Raw genomic sequence first — 19198 nt, forward strand, 5'->3', positions numbered from 1 at the left:
CACCCTTTTTTGTTTTCCTCTTGCAATTAATAACTGACTTCTTTTCACTGTCTTCAATTCCGTAACTGAAAGGTGAAGGTTTGGTGAGAGTTGTGATGCCTTTGAACCTTCTGTCTCGCATGTCTGAGGAGGTGAAGAGCAGATCAGGAGCTGTCCTTGAAAGGGTTGCTCGGATTTTGCTGCATGTGGAAGCAGACATGATGTTTGACTGTATGGAGACATTGGAGATCTGGACACAGGTGAATTTGCAATAAGAGGCATATAATGAGTTGCCAAACTTTTCGGAGAACTAGTGAATTGGGTTAGGATGTGCAATCAGCTGATCTGCAGCTTGGAGAAAAGAAATTAGGAGCTGAGGGTTCAGTATTATTTTCATTTTGATGGTGGAAAGGGTTGTTTGACTGTTGTGTAAAGATGAAGAGCCTTTTAAATATGAACTTCTGATTTCAAGTGCACTTCAGTAGCCATGCCACTTAAGCAGTTCCTGCTGTGTCCGTTGTGCTGGTACAGATGTTTGTGTGACGATACAGTGAATGGATCTGTCAGTTCAGAAATGGCTTTTCTCTCTTGCAGAATTGTTTCTCAGCCATATTAGTTGCCTGATCTGGCTTGCTGCATGAATGGCTGCCTTAGCACCGCGGAGGAGGTGGGATCTCTTAAGCTAGTGCATGGAGGACTGACCCGTTATGTGAAACCAAAATTGTTGTTTTAATCTTTGATATAAAAGGGAATCTGACTGATTTGCATAGGTTCATATTAAAATAGTGGTATCTGTTAAAAAATTTAGATGGATAACTTTCAGCAATCGGTTTGTGTATTTTTAAAAGCTCTTTAAGTGCATCTGTGCTGTTGCTTGAGACCAAGAACCAACGACATAATAATGAAGTCAGATATATAAAATCACACAAAATTCTGCTGAACTTTGATCATTAGTTATATTTCTAGAAGTACTGTTTTCTTGGCACCACAACTTCAATACCAGCTTACAACAAAATTTTGTTCATGTCAAACTTCTTTCTTCATATTTAGGAATATGAATTTAACAGTGCACTTCACTCAAAGTGCAGAGCTAAACTGGAGATGGTATTTTAGTTCTGTTCATGTAGTGAGTAAGGAAGACTTGCAGCCACAAAAAATCTGGTTGGGCGTTTTTAATTTGGTGTTATCCAAATATTTTTTTGAAAAAATAATTCAGAAAAAATATTTCGAAGGCGGGGGAAGAAATCAGCAGTCAGATAATACCCACATGAAAAATTCTGATGATTTTGTTGTTGTTGTTGTTTGTTTATATGGTGCCTTTTATTACAGCAGTTGAATACTCTGAATATGTCTGTTCACGTCTCCCCTGTGAGATAGGGAGATGCAATGACTCAGGCTTAGTAAAATTTTCTGTGGCCACTTAGGGAAATATATGAAATAAGAAGTGAATGTAGATCTTATCTATCACAATAATCCCCAGAGCATTCCCCTCTCTCAACTGACAAAGCTCACTGTGTTCCTTCTGCCACGCTCATCTGTTCTTCACCCATTCTGTGAGAAACATTTCCTTAATTGTTTGGATTTAAGCTTATACATACTGACTTCTTAAAAAGCTGTACAGACATTTTGATAAAGAAGGCTTAGTGTCTCTGTGAGATGATGGAAGCTAGTTACAAGCCACTTGGCCAAGCTTTTAACTCATTTGAGGAACATTTTGATGAAGTTTTTCATTGGGCAGGACAAAATTCAGTTTTTGTGACAAGGCCAGTATTAGCACTGATTTGCAAGACGTGTTGCTAATATGTATTATTATTAGACACTTAAGCATGTGTAAAAACTACATATGGGTGTTTTTAAGACTTGTTTTGTTTGGGTTTTTTTTTTTGACTGTGAAACACTGTTTTCAGTAACATAGTATTCTGGTTTTAAGGTCAGTTTTTATATGCTTTCTAAGATACTTTATCTACTTCAAGAGGTTCTGGCACTCAGTGAAAATTAATTGTATACTGTTTAAACTTTGAGTGGTGTGGTAAGGCTTCTTTGATAGAATAAATTACAATGGCTTGGTGAAAGCCAGATCTGACTGCAGTTTTCTCTAGAAGTGCGGTGGTGAATAAGGCAATACCAGAGTTTCCTGTGTCTTAGATCATGCTGTTTATTTGTAGTACGCAAAAGTAACTTCATGGAGCAGGATCTGAAACAGCTTTATAGAAAGGTATGAAGAAAATCTGTTTGCAGTTCAGGGTAACCACAACTTTTTAAAAGAAGTGAGCAGTGAGTATTATTGCTTGGACAAACTGGTGACCTTTTGAAGTGCTGGCTGTCTTCGTTTACTTCCATATCACACCTAAGGTTGAAAACTAAAACCAATTTCCCTTTTCTTCTAAAAAGGCATAAAGTGTAGAAGAAAATGTATAAATTAGATCTGTTACTTTGTTAGATGCAGTCTTAGGTTTAATCCTTAAGTTCATCTACTTGGGGCATAGCTGATTTGCCTTCTCTTAAAAGCAGCATACAGGATAACGTTCCTCCAGAACTGAAACAGGATGAGTCCATTCCCAGCTGTTGCTCAGGTGTGCAAGTAATAATTGTGTACCTGCAGAAATGAGGGTTAGCAGCTTGGCCTTGGCAATGGAAATGATACTCAGTACATGGAATTTTTTTTTTCCCCTCCTATATTTCAGGCTTAATTCGGATCCTGAGGATTGTTTACTTACAAATTATGCCACTGAGTTGCTCAGACTCAAGTTCTGGCTGGGGGGGGCGGGTTGGTTGTGGGTGTGCTCTGCTACTTTAAGAAGATACAGTGAGGAAGGACAAAAATGGTAATTTTTGCATTTTGTATGGCTTGTGACTAGAAATGGCTATGGAGATCTATGTATATGTCTGTTATTTGCACAGCATTTAGTAAATAAGTATTTTAATTAGAAGCGTGGACACTCTATAAAAAACCCACTTGTTCATGTACGTTTTTTGACTATGGAAAAATGCTATCTTACTGTTTGTCACCTGCCTGTAACTATATTTTCTTTCCTGATAAGCGTGCTAGGAAGTGAGAGGTCTTTGACAGATCACCGAAAATATATTGCATTTGACTGCTGCCTGAGACTTCTCTGCACAGATGGGTCACAGTAGTCAACCCAAATCTAAAGAAAATTTAACGAAGCAGAAAGACCTCACTTACCTCCTACAGAATTAAGTGATGCTGCTTTTGTTTGCTCCTTTATATGCTTATCGTTAAGAATTAAGCATATCCCCATGGTATATTGGTTTTTAGCTCACTTGTTTTGAGCTGTCTGTCTGTAGTGCTGCACTACTATGCTGGCATCACTGTTATGTGGGAAAATCTGGGCAGTTGTCCTCTATGTGTCCAGTCTTTGATAACTGGGACAAAAAAGTTTTAAAGATTTATATGGATTTAAAAAAACTAGCACAGTATGTTGCAGAAAATCATTTTACACAGTAATCTTGGTGTGGGAGGACTGATGAACCCTGTTAATCAGCAATGGTTGGGGGCAGTCTCATATACATGCAGGAACTGTTGAAAGATGCTTACATGCTGTTGACTACTCTGTAATAATCTTGCTCACAGTAGGGTCAGAATACAGTAGCTCTGTATTTTGAGGAACTGCTATGTTAACAAAGGTGTTTTACAAGGCTGTTTCGGACAATGAAACAAGAAACGCAATCTGCATTGTAGATGTGCTTTAAAAATAAGTTCACATGGAGAAGGTAGCTTGAAAGACTGCCTGAAATAACTTCAGATGTTTCACAAGTAAGTCTTGAGATATGGATAAGAGGACCTATGGGTTCTGTCTGTTCATGACTTAGGTGCAGTGATTTTGTCACTGAGGCTGTTTCTTTATCCGCCACACAAGCTTGTAATATGCTTCCTTTGTTCCTACCAGGTTAAAGGCAAATTTTGATTACTGGGCTGTTGCAGAAGAAACAGAAGTGTTGGAGCAGAGTGAAACTGCTTAGCCTAGTGAATGTAGTCCGTAATCTCTAGATGGATACACTTAGATGGCTCTACAGCTACAGGCTATAAATACTTGAGGAGAATCATGAAGCTTTATTGATAGAGCTGGGTGCACATGTAGTGAGAGTGTAGGTGTGACACTGGAGGAGTAAAAGCTGTGCCAGAATCTTACCTTTCCTTTGAATAAGTGGGGAAGACTTTGGATGTTTTTGTTGTGTGTGTTGGAAAACACTGTAAATGTGTGTAATTTGTGGCTGTTAACGGAACACTTTTTTTGGAGGTGGGACTTTGCCCCTTCTGCTGGGGATGGGATTATGGATGTGTACCACCTTTACAGAGTTTTATATGATTGTGTTGTAGTCTCTAGTCAGCAGCTGGTGCATCGTTCTCTTGAGTTCCTGCATGTGGAGGAGTATGTGCCAGCTGAAAATATTTTCTTTAAAGGCTTGCAGTAAAAATTTAATCAAATATATTTTTTTTTCCTGTGGGTCTAGGTAGACTTTGAAGGCCTCATCTGTCTGAATGTATTTTATTAACAAGGCTTGCCCATGGAATTATTCTTAGTGCACTTTGCAGCACTCTTACTATTAAGAAAGATTATTATAATAGTAATTGTAATAGTCCTGTATTTATAGTACATTAATGACAGGAAATGTGCTATATGTCTTTAAGTTATCCATGATGTAATGGATTGAAGTACCTCCTATCTTTTCTTACTCCTGTTATTAATGAAATGCCTTTTTTCTTTTTTTTGGCTGCTATTCTACTGGTTGTGTTACTCAAGTTAAGCTCCTTGTAAGATATTCAAAGCAAGTGTTGTTCTGTAGGAGACTTGAAAACAGAAAGCATTTGCTTAGGGCACCAGTAATTTAAGTTCTCCCGATGAAAACTTTATTTATTTGTCAGGGTAAAAATCCAAGATTAAAAAAAAAAACAATAAATTGAAGGAGAAAAACATGTTCTCCCTGTTTTGAGTTAGCATATATATCTTCTGGACTAAATAAATATTATGTGATTGCATGAGATTATGGAGGATAGGAATTTGTGCCTCAGGTTGACCTTTACTGGATCTCTGTTCCTAAAGATATTTTACGGCATCTTGTGCTGTTTCTGTTCCATTATGTAATTAAAATTATTCTTTTTTAAGAGTGAGGAAGTCTTAAGAATGTTCCCTAGCATTGTTAAGGTGTGTTAGCAGTTTTCAAGCCCTTGTTAGTATTATTCTAGAAGAAAGAGTATCATCACTGATGAAAGTTTTTGTACGATGCAATGCAAAACAGGCTTCCTGAGACCTTGTTCAGACTATGCAAAGTAAGCTTTATTAAAGTCATGTTTAAAAATTAGTCTGAGATTCTGTGAGAGACTGAGCCTGTGATGAGGATGGAAATGTTGCTTTCACAAGGAGGCAAAGCACGTGTCTGCCAGGGTGTGCGTGCAGTCTCCATACCACATGAATGTCGCTGATTGCAGAGCCCCAAACTGCTTATCTAGAGAAGCTGCTTTCTAACATCTGCCAGTTACAATAGATGTTCTCTTACCTTTAGTTTGATAACTTTGTTCTATTTCTATGTATGTTTTCTTTCCTACTTTTATTTTTTGTCTGATTTTTCACCTTAACAGCAAGTCATGTAAAAAGGGAGAAAGAAGTTTGCATTAGGCATCCCAATTTTGAGGGCAGGAGTTTCACATTGATGAAACATCAAAGGGAATAATTCAGAAAAGGGAGAGGTTTATCCATAAGAAGCCCAAACTGGGCAGATCGGCACGGTGTGGCATTCATAAAAGTGTTATTCATGTGATATATGTAGTCTTTAAAATGCTAAAAAAGTGGAAGTTCAGCAGAACAGAAGACCTCTCTTATAGTACAACACTTAAAATCTTAGAGTACAAGATTAAAACAGCAGTGAAGTTGACTTCCTAGAAGGGGAGAGACGGAATTGGAAGTATCAACAACTGGAAAGTTCCCTTCTGATTCTAGTAAATGTTTCAGTAATACTCTTGTGGACATTAAGCTGCATGAACCAGGGCTGCAACGCAAAGATGCCTTTGAGTTAGCAGAGAGGGACTGTGGAGGCATGCATTACAGCGGGGTTTTTTGGTGTGTGTTCCGTAGCCTGCATGCACAAACAGATAGCAGAAACCCAAATATAACTAGGATGCCTTTCTGAAAGACCCTAATGGTGGAGTTAGAGCCTTCTGTATATAACATACGTATTAAAAAAAAATCTTGAGAGGCAGATGGGAAAAGAGCATGATGCCAGACATCACCTGCAGCCTGTCATTTTTATGCCTGTTTTCTTTTGACTCTGGTGATCTACTTGAACAAAACTTTTCAGTGCAAAGCTAGACTTCAGTTTTGAGTGGGTTCAGGTGAATGTGGCAACAAAACACATGGCACAAAACATGGCTAAATGAGAAAACATCATGTAGGCAAGTCTTCCAGGAATTCTCCAATCTGAGGAGTCAGGGTTTTGTTTCCTGGAAAAGCGTGAGCATTGTCTTGAGATTTATTTAAAGGAAGGAGTCTCTCCAGGTGGCTTTATCCAGTTTGTTTTCAGGAAGAGAAAACCACAAGGTGTTTCAGAAATGAAATGCCTTTGTCATCTGTTTATTGATTTTATTTATTTATTTAAATTAAAAAATGTATATGCATATACTTGTTCATGACCATACTTTTTTTTAATGCATCTAGTGGTGTGTCAGGCTTTTACAGAGGGACTAGCTAGGGTCCCCAAACAGTTTTGCAGCTGTGGTCCAGTCCTTGAGGATGAGTCATGATTCCACACACTGAATAATAGATTGAAGTACATAGGAGAGCCTTCATGAAGTGCAGTTACTTAGGATTTCATTATGTAAATGTAGATGATCATACATGGTATTCCAAAATATATATTCTGGCTGACAGATGTTTTCAGTTAAGTTTCATTCAAAGGAATATAAAAGCCCTAAGGGGTGAAGTTGTAGACCCTTTTGCTCAAATAGAGTGGACTTGTTCTGACTTGCCATCTTTTAAAACAAAGCAGATGGGGGAAAAATACTGCGTTGTCTTGCTGTGTTGGTTTTCGCCTAAAAGTGTCACGGGAGTAGTCGGGAACAGAGCATGGAGCAGATGTCTTTGAGCATGCTGGTGCCAGTTCTTTCACAGGTTTCCACATATCCTTTTCATTGGAGTATCTTGGTTTGAGCTTTGGTCAATTGTATCTCGTGTGTTTTCTAACAGAGGTCTTTCCCAGAGTGAAACATGGGCCTCGGATATCGTTCCTACAGTAGATCCAGGAGTGGTTTGAGAGTGTTGCAGGCTTCTCCTTGTTGCATGTTTTGATGTGGTAGCAAAACACTCGATGACTCCCAGTATTAGCCATAGATAATAGCTGGAGGGTAAGGATTGTTCTCCGTTGCTTTGCAAAATATTGTTGGAAGTTTGTTTCTTCAGGGGCACATAAACAGACCCAGTTAGTAAATGACTGCGGGGGAAATATTAATGCCGAAAATGCGCTCCAACTGGTAGTAGGCTTCTGACTTGTATTTTCTTGGAAGTGAGTGTTTCCTCTTACTTGCGCTACCTAGAAGGTTGGAAAGTTGCAAGGAGAGGGGATACACTTTGATGCACCAGAAAGCAGGAGACAAACACTAAATTTTAATTGCTATTAAAACAGTGAAATTGAGCAGTGGTGTTGGTGTGAGTGGGACATGTGGATGCTATACCTTTTTTTTTTCCCCTCTTTCTTTTTCTCCCCCTTTAGGAGGGCTTTCGAGCTGCCGCTCTGCTGCTGAACAGCATGCAGTCCTTTCGGGAGCAAAGTAGTTACCACGGAAACCAGCAGAGCTACCCGCAGGAAGTGCACGGTTCATCCCGACTGGAAGAGTTCAGCCCACGCCAGCAGGCCCAGATGTTCCAGAGCTTCGGAGGAGGCACTGGCAGTGGACGTCGTGGAGCAACAGGAGCCCCTACAGCAATGCCTGGTGAGAGCTCTGGCCATCAGAGCTACCAAGGTTTCAGAAAAGAAGCAGGAGAGTTTTACTATATGGCTGCCAACAAAGATCCAGTGGCATCAGGAGGGCAGCAGCCACCTCAGCGCAGGCCTTCTGGACCAGTACAGAGCTATGGGCCCCCTCAGGGGAGTAGCTTTGGGAGTCAGTATGGAAGTGAGGGACACGTGGGCCAGTTTCAAACGCAGCACTCGAGCCTTGGGGGTGTATCTCACTATCAACAGGATTATACTGGTCCTTTTTCTCCAGGGAGTGCCCAGTATCAGCAGCAGGCTTCTAGCCAGCAGCAGCAGGTGCAGCAGCTGAGACAGCAGATCTATCAATCTCATCAGCCTTTACCCCAGGCTTCCAGCCAGTCTGCTTCTAGCACCTCACACTTGCAGCCAATGCAGCGTCCATCTACCCTGCCTTCCTCTGCTTCTGGGTACCAGTTACGAGTGGGTCAGTTCAGCCAACACTATCAGCCGCCTTCATCATCATCCTCCTCCTCTTTCCCCTCCCCGCAGCGTTTTGGCCAGTCAGGACAGAATTATGATGGAAGCTACAGCGTGAATTCTGGGTCGCAGTATGAAGGCCACGCTGTGGGTTCCAATGCACAGGCATATGGGACCCAGTCAAACTACAGCTTTCAGACTCAACCAATGAAAAGCTTTGAGCAGTCTAAGCTGCCCCAAAGTGGGCAGCAGGGGCAGCAGCAACAGCACCCACCTCAGCACGTAATGCAGTATTCAAATGCTGCCACCAAGCTCTCTCTTCAAAGTCAAGTGGGACAGTACAGCCAGACTGAAGTTCCTGTAAGGTCACCGATGCAGTTCCACCAAAACTTCAGTCCAATCTCTAATCCATCTCCTGCTGCATCTGTGGTTCAGTCTCCAAGTTGCAGCTCTACCCCTTCTCCACTCATGCCAGGTGGAGAAAATCTCCAGTGTGGGCAAGGCAACATGTCCATGGGTTCTAGAAACCGAATCCTGCAGATGATGCCTCAGCTTAGTCCTACGCCATCTATGATGCCAAGCCCCAATGCTCACGCAGGGGGATTCAAGGGTTTTGGGCTCGAAGGACTGCAGGAAAAAAGGCTCACAGATCCAGGGCTGAGCAGCCTGAGTGCTCTAAGTTCTCAAGTGGCCAATCTGCCCAACACAGTCCAGCACATGTTGCTCTCGGATGCCTTGGCACCTCAGAAAAAAAGTTCCAAAAGGTCGTCATCTTCAAAGAAGGCTGACAGCTGCACCAACTCAGAAGGCTCCTCCCAGGCAGAGGAGCAACTCAAGTCTCCCCTGGCAGAGTCCCTTGATGGTGGCTGTTCCAGTAGTTCAGAGGATCATGGGGAAAGGGTGAGACAGCTGAGTGGCCAGAGCACCAGCTCAGACACCACTTACAAAGGGGGCAACTTAGAGAGATCCAACTCCTCACCAGCACAAGGCTCTCAGAATGAGCCATCAAAACTCAGCAGCAGCCCTGCAGCTAGGGAAGATGTGGCCTCCCCTGATGGGAAGGAAGCTGTGGTGACTGTGGAAAATGCCCCAAAAGTGAATGAAAAGGCAGTTGGGGTCATTGTCTCCCGGGAAGCTATGACAGGAAGAGTAGAAAAGTCAGGTGGACAAGATAAACCTGCACAAGATGATGCTTCCACAGCCACTCAGGCACCAGCTAGCACTAGTGGAGGGAAAGAAGCTGGGCATGCAGGGACACAGCCAGAAACTCAAGGAGGAAGTAAAGGGAGCAAAAGTGGAGATAACACTAACCATAATGGAGAGGGGAACAGCCAGCCTGGTCATGCAGTTGTTGGGCCAAATTTTCCTGCAAGAACAGAACCTTCCAAATCTCCTGGCAGTTTAAGATACAGTTACAAGGATAATATAGCAGCTGGTATACAGAGAAATATTGGTGGCTTTCCACAGTATCCTTCTGGTCAAGAAAAAGGGGATTTTCCAGGGCACAGTGAGCGCAAAGGCAGGAATGAGAAGTTTCCTAGCCTCCTACAGGAGGTCTTACAGGGGTACCACCATCATCCAGACAGAAGGTATTCTAGGAACGCACAGGAGCATTCTGGGATGGCTGGGAATTTGGAGGGAGCCATGAGGCCCAATATCTTAATTAGTCAAGCCAATGAATTGACCAATAGAGGCCTCTTAAATAAAAGCATGGGGTCTCTCCTGGAGGGCCCTCACTGGGGTCCCTGGGATAGGAAGTCTAGCAGCGCAGCTTCTGACATGAAGCAAATAAATCTAGCTGATTACCCTATTGCTAGAAAGTTTGATGTGGAGTCTCAGTCTTCTGCTCACGAAGGGGGAGCACTCTCAGAGAGGAGATCAGTGATCTGTGACATATCTCCATTAAGGCAACTTGTCAGAGATCCTGGCCCTCACCCAATGGGGCACATGGGTCCTGAGGCCAGAAGTGGAAGGAGTGAACGTCTTGCCCCTGGCTTGAGCCAGTCAGTAATACTCCCTGGTGGTTTAGTATCCATGGAAACAAAGATGAAAGCTCACAGTGGGCAAATAAAAGAAGAAGATTTTGAACAGTCGAAGAGCTCAGCTAGTCTCAATAATAAAAAAACAGGAGACCATTGTCATCCCGCTGGCATCAAGCATGAGTCTTTCCGAGGCAACGCTAGCCCTGGAGCTGCAGTCTCTGATGCTGCTCCAGACTACATTTCCCAGCAGGACAGCAGATCGACACAGATGAGACGAGCACCTGGCAGAACTGGAAGCAGCAGGGGTAAATCACCTTCTCAATTTCAGGATCTTGCTGATAAGCTGAAAATGTCGCCGGGCAGAAGCAGAGGCCCAGGGGCAGATCTGCATCACATGAACCCACACATGACACTATCGGAAAGAGTTAACAGGGGTTCCTTGCATTCTGCTTACCCTCAGAATTCAGAAGGTCCATCTTTGGCTTCAGCGTATCACACAAATGCTAGGCCTCATGCTTTCGGTGACCCTAACCAGAGTTTAAATTCCCAGTATCATTACAAGAGACAGATATACCAGCAACAGCAAGAAGAATACAAAGATTGGGCAAGCAGCACTGCTCAGGGTGTGATTGCTGCAGCTCAGCACAGGCAGGAAGGAGCAAGGAAGAGCCCAAGACAACAGCAGTTTCTGGAAAGAGTAAGGAGTCCCTTAAAAAATGACAAGGATGGAATGATGTACCTTCAAGGTAGCTCTTATCATGATACTGGAAGCCAGGAAGCTGGGCGCTGCGTTATGGGGAGTGACAGTACTCAGAGCAAATGCACCGAACTAAAACATGGCAACCAGAAGTTGCAGCATCACGAATCTGGTTGGGACCTCTCTCGGCAAACTTCTCCTGCCAAAAGCAGTGGCCCTCTCGGAGCAGCCAACCAAAAAAGATTTTGCCCTCAAGAAAGTGATGGGCATCGGCGAGAGGAATCTACAGATTTGCCCAAGCCTAGTAATGCCATGCTCAGGCTCCCTGGCCAGGAAGACCAGTCTCCTCAAAATCCATTAATTATGAGGAGGAGAGTCCGTTCTTTCATCTCTCCTATCCCTACCAAAAGACAGCCACAGGATATGAAGAACAGTGGCAGTGAAGATAAAGGGCGACTGATGACTTCAGCAAAAGAAGGAGCTGATAAAACGTACAACTCCTATGCCCATTCATCTCAAAGCCAAGATGTTGGCAAGTCAGTTGCAAAGGGAGATTCCTTCAAGGACCTGCCAAGTCCTGATAATAGGAATTGCCCTGCTGTTTCCCTCACAAGCCCGGCTAAGACCAAAATATTGCCCCCAAGAAAGGGGCGAGGATTAAAACTGGAAGCTATTGTTCAAAAAATTACATCTCCCAATATTAGGAGAAGTGTTTCTACCAACAGTGCTGAAACTGGCGCGGATACTGTCACTCTTGATGACATCCTGTCCCTTAAGAGTGGACCTGAAGGAGGAAATGTGGCTGGACATGGACCAGAGGCTGAGAAGAGAAAAGGAGAGATGTCAGATCAAGTGGGGCCAGCAAGCCAGGATACAGCTGTTGAAATAACTCTTCCAAGATCTTCAGAAGAGTGGCAAAGCAGTGAGGATGATAAAACCAAGAAAGAGGTCCCTGAAACTGCCAGTCTTGGTAAAGAAGGAGCAGGATCTATTGCAGCACCACCACCTTCTCAGAAGTCAGGTAGTCAAGGAAGGTCTGATGGATCTGTAAGCGGAGCTGGAACTCTGACCTTTTCCGACTCTAAAACAATTTCCCCTTCCAGTGTGTTTACTTCTGAACCAAATCTGAAGTCTGAGGAAAAAGATGGAGATGTGACAAACATTTCACCCAAGCCAGATGGTTTCCCTCCAAAGGGATATTTTCCCTCTGGAAAGAAAAAGGGGAGGCCAATTGGGAGTGTCAACAAGCAGAAGAAGCAGCAGCAGCAACAGCAGCAACTGCCACCGCCCCCGCCACCCCCACCAGTACCTTCACAGTCTTCAGAAGGGGTAGGTGGTGGTGAGCCAAAACCGAAGAGGCAAAGGAGGGAGAGGCGAAAACCTGCAGCACAGCCACGGAAGCGGAAGCCTAGACGGGCTGCTCCGATTGTGGAGCCTCAAGAACCAGAGATCAAACTTAAATATGCTACCCAGTCTGTAGATAAAACTGACTCCAAGAATAAGTCCTTTTTCCCTTATATTCATGTGGTAAACAAGTGTGAATTAGGCGCTGTGTGCACAATCATTAATGCGGAGGAAGAGGAGCAGAACAAATTGGTGAGGGGTCGGAAAGGACAGAGGTCTTCAACCCCCCCTCCTAGCAATGCGGAGAGCAAAGTGCTGCCCACCTCAACTTTCATGCTGCAGGGCCCTGTAGTAACAGAGTCTTCTGTCTTAGGGCATCTGGTTTGCTGCCTGTGTGGCAAATGGGCCAGCTATCGTAACATGGGTGACCTCTTTGGTCCTTTCTACCCCCAGGATTACGCAGCCACCTTGCCCAAGAACCCACCTCCAAAGAGGGCTACAGAAATGCAGAGCAAGGTCAAGGTACGGCACAAAAGCGCTTCTAATGGTTCCAAGACAGATACAGAAGAGGAAGAGGAACAGCAACAACAGAAGGAACAAAGAAGCCTAGCTGCTCATCCCCGCTTTAAGAGGCGGCACCGCTCTGAGGACTGTAGCGGAGCCTCTCGGTCACTTTCAAGGGGAGCTTCTTGTAAAAAAGTAACCACTGACGGTGGCAGTGGTGGTGAAAAGACTCCTTTGGACTCAAAACCCTCTATGCCCACTTCAGAAGGTGGCACTGAGCTGGAGTTACAAATTCCTGAACTACCTCTTGACAGCAATGAATTTTGGGTCCATGAGGGTTGTATTCTCTGGGCCAATGGGATCTACCTGGTCTGTGGCAGGCTCTATGGGCTGCAGGAAGCTGTGGAGATCGCAAGAGAGATGGTGAGTACCTAACCTTGCTATGCAAAATTATTTGTTTTCATTTGCAATATGTATACCATTTGGAATACCATTTTCCCTTGTTCTTCTCTCATGTCTTAAGCTATCATCTTTCATCTTAAGTAAATCTCTAGTGATGTCCTTTTGATGGCCTCGTTTAGATCTCTGCCACATTTGATCAGACAGATTTTTCAGGCATCAAAAAGCTGGATGCTCATTACCTACTTTTAAGTTCTGGATGTCCAAAGGCCTTCTCATGACTACAGTGATCTGTTTTTCTCCTCCTTATTCTATCCTGGTAGATATTTAATATTCTCTAGGGCTCTTCTTGGAGTCATACAGTGAAAGGACAAGTGGCAGCAGACACAAATTGCAACAAAGAAAATTCCAATTCAATATTTAAGCAAAAAATTTCACAGTGAAGGTGGTCAAACATTGGATTGAGGGATGGGGAATGACAGAGAAGCTGTGGAATGTCTGTTCTTGGAGATGCACACATGTGACTGGGCAAGGCCCTAAGCAACCCGCTTTACCTCTGAAGTTGGATCTAGCTTCAAAGTTGGCTCTGCTTTCAGCAGGGGTCCCTTCCAACCTAAGCCATTCTGTGACTGTAATACATGCTGCACAACTGTAGGAGAACTTGCAGTCCTTACAAAATAAGGTGGATAGAGCAGAATTGCACAGAGACCTGTAAGCTTTAAGTGAAACATGGATGGGTTTAGTATTGATGAATTCAATACGAATTATGCCACAAACCATACTGATAATTGGCTTTCTCCAAAGTGCGAGTAGAGAATGAGTGAGAAGAAATACATTAAACTAAAGCAGGGACAAAGGGAGAACTTTATTCATAACCACCTGGTTGTGGATGGAGACACTCGCTCTTGATTTTCTAAGACATAAGCTGACACTTTAAAACCACGGTTATGTGGCTTTCTTTGCTGTCACTGGTGTGCTGCATCCCTTTAGTTATGGTTACCTTTTGCATTATGCTTTCTGTCCTGGGCCAGTCCATGGAAGAGGCACTAGACTACTTTTTCCTGTTGCCTTCAGATTCTTCCTGTTCTAAACAGTGTTGGGATCCAGTTTTTATCTTTTCTTCACTCTGTGTTGTTACATACAGTGTTCTCATTTCCTCCCCATGAGCTTTTCTCTTCAGGTTTGATTCCTGGCTTGTTCAGCATTTTCACTCGCTGTTCTTTGACAGTAATTACATGCTGCTTTGCCCTAACTTGATTTGGCCTGCATTCTTGTTTCTAGCCTCTCATTAAACAAAGTCAGTTAATTTCATTTGGTTTTCATCGAACCGTGCCAGCATGCTTGTTCTGATGCAACTGCTGAATTTCTTATCTCTGATAATTGCAAGGTTCTTTCGGGATCTCCACCACCATTTGGATTCTACTTGCAATGTGGCCATGCCTTCATATGTCTTGTAGTTCACCAGTATTTTGAATTTGGATAGCTCCAGCCTGATTTTCCTGTTTTCAGGGTGCGTCTTTCATTTATGATTGTTGTTCTCCCAATAGCAAATGCCTTCTCTGCAAGTTCTCGAACCGCTTGAGTTGTCCTCCAGCTGTCCTTTTTGTGTTCCTGTACCTGCAAAGGCGGGGGGTATGCTTGGCAGAAACATGCTACCCTAATAGGCTCTAATCAAACTTGACAAAGTAGCCCATTACCCACAATATTTTTGTATGGGTTTTGCATGCTGTTTGACATCTAGTTCTTTCTCTGCATGGGAGCTTGATAACTCTGACTGAGTACACTTTGGCCTACCCTTTATCACTTTCTTCCAACTGTTATGATCATCTTGTCACAAATAGGAATTTTTTTTCCCTCCTCTTCTTAACCCTTTCATCTGCCCTTATGGCACCATACAAGAACATCTCCTTATCTCCCTTGAACCTTGTGTCCTTTCTCTCTGCCTCTTTCCTTTAATCACTTACTCATAGTACCTGTAGACACGGGTGTTTCCCTTTTTTTTTTTTTTTTTTTTTTTTTAAAAAAGGAGTGTACAAAATGCCTGTGGCCTCTCTTGCCTTTGCAACTACCTCTTAATTTCCTTTCCATTTTTTCATCTCAAAATTCTTTGAGTGCATTCTCTGGGGCTCTTGTCCTCCACTGTGGCTTTGATTGTGCTCGACTACAATTGTAATGAGTGTTTACAGTGGGCTCTTCCTAGCTAAGGTTCAGATCCAGTACTTCATTTTCCTTTCCCTGTCAGCTACATTTGTCACTATCAGCTGTGCTGCTCTTGAAGTGTTGTTCCACCGTTTCCTGTCTGTGTCCTCTTTTGATTACCTCTTTTCTTTCCACTATTTTTTGCAGAGGCTGTTGTTCATTACTCCCAGCTTTTGTGTGGGGTTCACTGAAGTTCTGCTTGTGCTTTCCTTCCCTTTATCCTGGAATACCATGCCTTTGGGTAGCTTTTGGTAACCTGGTCACATTTTTCCAGAGTCTTGTAAAGTTTTTTTTTTTTGCTCCTGGTTCATGTTCTTCTGCCACAAACTTAAAAGTTGTTCTTGAATTCATGGTGAGTTCTCAGACTCTCAATTCAAAATGTGGCTTTTAATCTATTTCATCCTTAATCCGTCGTCTGCCTTGTTCTGATTTTCTTGTCACTCAGATTCACAGTCTCATCATTTGATTTTAAAATTATTTCTTCCTGATCATTCCTATTTAAGGCTGTAAGAAATACTCCTTACTTTCTGTGTACGAGAAGTAATATTGTAGCCTTTCGGTGCTCTCCACTGTTTTGTCTGGGTCCATTTTTAATCTAGTTATAAGACTCTCAACTTTCAGAGGCAGGGACCATTTTCTTGTGTGCGCTTTGTTTTGTTAAGTCTTACAGAAACACAGTAACAGGTGTCCTAGCTGAATGCTGAGCTCTTCTGCATTACATCCATAAGAGTAATCCATCTTTTCTCTTTCACCTCTCACAAATAATGGCATAGGTTTTCTCCTAGTATTATTTTTTCCTTAACCTTTTTATCCTATTGTAGCAAATTGTAGTGCTGTATTCTTCTCTGGAAGCAGTATATCCTCCCCGCTTCAGTTATGAGAGGGTTACATGCAACACGAAGATGATAGTCAGGGTATTCAGAGGTGTACCTGCCAGAAGCCATCCCCAGGCAGTGGAAAGGCTCTGTTGAACTAGACTCTTTTGCCCCACTGCCTGAGGATAGCCTTCTGGCTCAGACAGCTGATTTCCCATGCTTGTTGCATATGCTCGCTCTTTACCTCTTCCTTGCTTTGCAAGTGCATTTTCTTTTTGTTCCCTCTGACGTGCAGTTCATCTGTGTTAGTGTCCTGGAAAAGCAGATGTGCAAACCATGGAGCTGCTTGCTAGCAGGAGAGAGTAGACAGATGTATGCACAAGCATACAGGAATATGGTCTTAAATATGGTCTAGGGTAAGGAAAGACATTAGTTTACGGCAGATGAAAGGTCATGAGCCTGGAAGTGAATAATTCATGTCTGTAACACATTCGGTGCAAATGAAATACTGCCGTAATTCAAAATCTAGCTAAACTGTTTGCAATACCCACAGAGGGTAAATGTGCACCGAATTTAAACTGAATCCATACCATTAAGCGAGTTGAAATATTTTCTTTAGAGATCTGGCTCTATTGTTGCTTATGCAGCATCCTAGTATAGAAATAAGAAACTTAAACTTCTAGTCAAACACTATAAACCATCGAACCATGATGCAGAGGTAGTGGCATAAGTAACCTGCCCTGCATTTCTTCTTCTCACACACTCACCTGTTTTTTCTCACATGGAAGCTTATTATAGATTCACCCCTCCCACCACCCCCCAACCACCTCTGTTTCTTGTTTGCCTTCCAGAATCAGGAAGGAATTTGAAGCATTTTTCTTGCTATGTTAAGTTTTCTGTTCCTTATATGAATAAATGTCTGTGTCTTATTGCAGTTTTTTGAGAACAGCCCCATAGCCAATCTCAGGGAAGGCTTAGAATGTATGTGAGGTTGCTCAAAGATCAACTTGTACCAGATGCTCTAGAAGAATTTGAGATGAGAAGGTATTATCTTGAAAAGGTTTATCACAATGTGAAGTGACTCTCATGAGCTTTTCTTAAAGTTTGATTTCACCCTAGACTGAAAACAGTGTGAATGTATTATCTTCTAAGTGTCAATCCAGCTGGTCTCCAAAGTGCTAGAATCTGTGTTTCTCGAAGGCAAAAAGGTGTTCCTCTTTCTCTGGCCACTCTAGAGGGCTTCTTGGTTCTGAGAATGTGAATAGCTGATCAGATGAATTGGGCTGCTTCAGATGCAGAATGGCTTAGTCCTTCTCCTTATTTTGAAGTTCCAAGTAGATACCCCAGCAGATGGACCTACCTGCCAAGTAGTGGGTCTTTCTCTCTTAAACTGCTTGTTAAACCATAGTGAGGGTGCTAACTGGCCTTCCTGCAGGTTTTTTTGGACATTTTTTGTTCCAAGGCTAATGAAATCTTGAACTGAAAAAATGCCATCTCCCTGGTGCTGGATGATCCTGTTGCTGATAGAATGCTTTCTTTCAAATGTCGAAGGTGGCCATGTTTTGGACTAAGTAAAGCAGATTGTAAGTGATTTGGCAAAAGATCTTTGCCTTATGATACTAGGAATCTTACAGCAGGTATTCCTGCAGCACGTTTGAAAATATATCCATATTCTTCCTCTGGAAATTTTTTTGTCTCTCTTCTTACAGTCATGTCAACCATTTCTTTGCATTTATAGATTTGGAAAACTAACAGTTGCATGCAATTTGCTATAAATACCTTTAAGGAAACAGTTTCCTACTGTGTTTATCTTCTCATTTTCTTCCTATTAATGAGAAACTCGTTTTCATGCAAGATGAAATCTTGGTTATCTTTGAAACTGGCAAAATTATGAAGTCACTTTGGTAGTTGTCAGCAGATTTAATGTTCAAAAGAATTGATGGTCTTTATTCTCAGTATTAAATTTAAGAAGCTGTAAGTGAAGAACAATGCAGAGAACATTCTTTGTGTTAGGTTGAGTTGCAGAGTCTGAGAGGATAGTTCTACTATTGTTTTCTAAAAAGCTGTTCACTAGGAGGTGGTATGCTGTTTCTTGGAAAAATTTTAATTTTTTTTTTTTTTATAAAACCCTTTTTTTTTTTCCAAGGCAGAGGCTCTGGCCTAGTACAGTTATTACTTCTGGGGCTTTTTTGGTTTTGTTTGGTGTCCGTCCCCCCTTCCTCCCCACCCCCCCACCCCCCCGCCTTCATCAGAATTGACCTTGCTGAAGGTAAACCTGCCTCTTGTTTCTGCTGACAGTGCTCTGTGAAAGGAAAACTTGTTTATCCCCTTTTTAAAGATCCCTTTTAAAAAGGTCTAAAGAATTTAATGCTTTTCTCATCAATCTCTGCTTCGTTCCCAGCTTGAGAAATCTTTTAATCCTTGTACATGGAAAAGAAGTCCTTGGAACCTGTTTTCTTTGTTGCTTCTTATTGAAAGGATCATCTTGGGTTTCAGTCAGGAGAACTTCAGAGTAACAAGCAGTGAAGGGTAAAATCTGCCCATCATCTACAGTATAATGGAAGGAGATTCTGGGCTTTCTCTCACCAATCTGGAATTTTGTCAGTCCGACTCTACATGGATTATCTTTCAAAGCCTGCTGCTTACCTGAAGAGGAGAAATCTACCTGCTTTAGGACTGTTAACAAGCTTGCTCAGAAGGTCAGACTGACTTTGGAGAAAGTTCTTAAAAAATGCATATGGGCTCACAGAAATTCACAACCTAAATGCATGTCTCTCTTTGCAACTTGATATTTAAATATTTGAATTTTTCATTACTGTTGGGCAGTGGCAGCCTTCTGGCTCATGGTGAGTGTGCCTTTGTTAGTTTGTAGGGCT

At 42.5% G+C, this 19198-nt stretch overlaps 1 protein-coding gene across 8 annotated transcripts in view; it reads left to right on the forward strand.

Moving 5' to 3' along the window:
- TCF20 (transcription factor 20) overlaps positions 1–19198 on the forward strand; it is a 130813-nt gene that overhangs the window by 79345 nt on the left and 32270 nt on the right. For all 8 annotated transcript variants that reach the window (XM_087764625.1, XM_087764620.1, XM_087764621.1 and 5 more), the window contains one exon: positions 7702–13332. In XM_087764625.1, coding sequence (XP_087620751.1) covers positions 7738–13332 — 5595 coding nt within the window. In that variant the 5' untranslated portion in view covers positions 7702–7737. The remainder of the gene's footprint in view (positions 1–7701; positions 13333–19198) is intronic.

This window comes from Nipponia nippon, unplaced genomic scaffold (assembly GCF_047370975.1).
Source record: "Nipponia nippon isolate SJK-2023a ecotype South Korea unplaced genomic scaffold, ASM4737097v1 scaffold_3, whole genome shotgun sequence".
NCBI lineage: Eukaryota > Metazoa > Chordata > Aves > Pelecaniformes > Threskiornithidae > Nipponia > Nipponia nippon.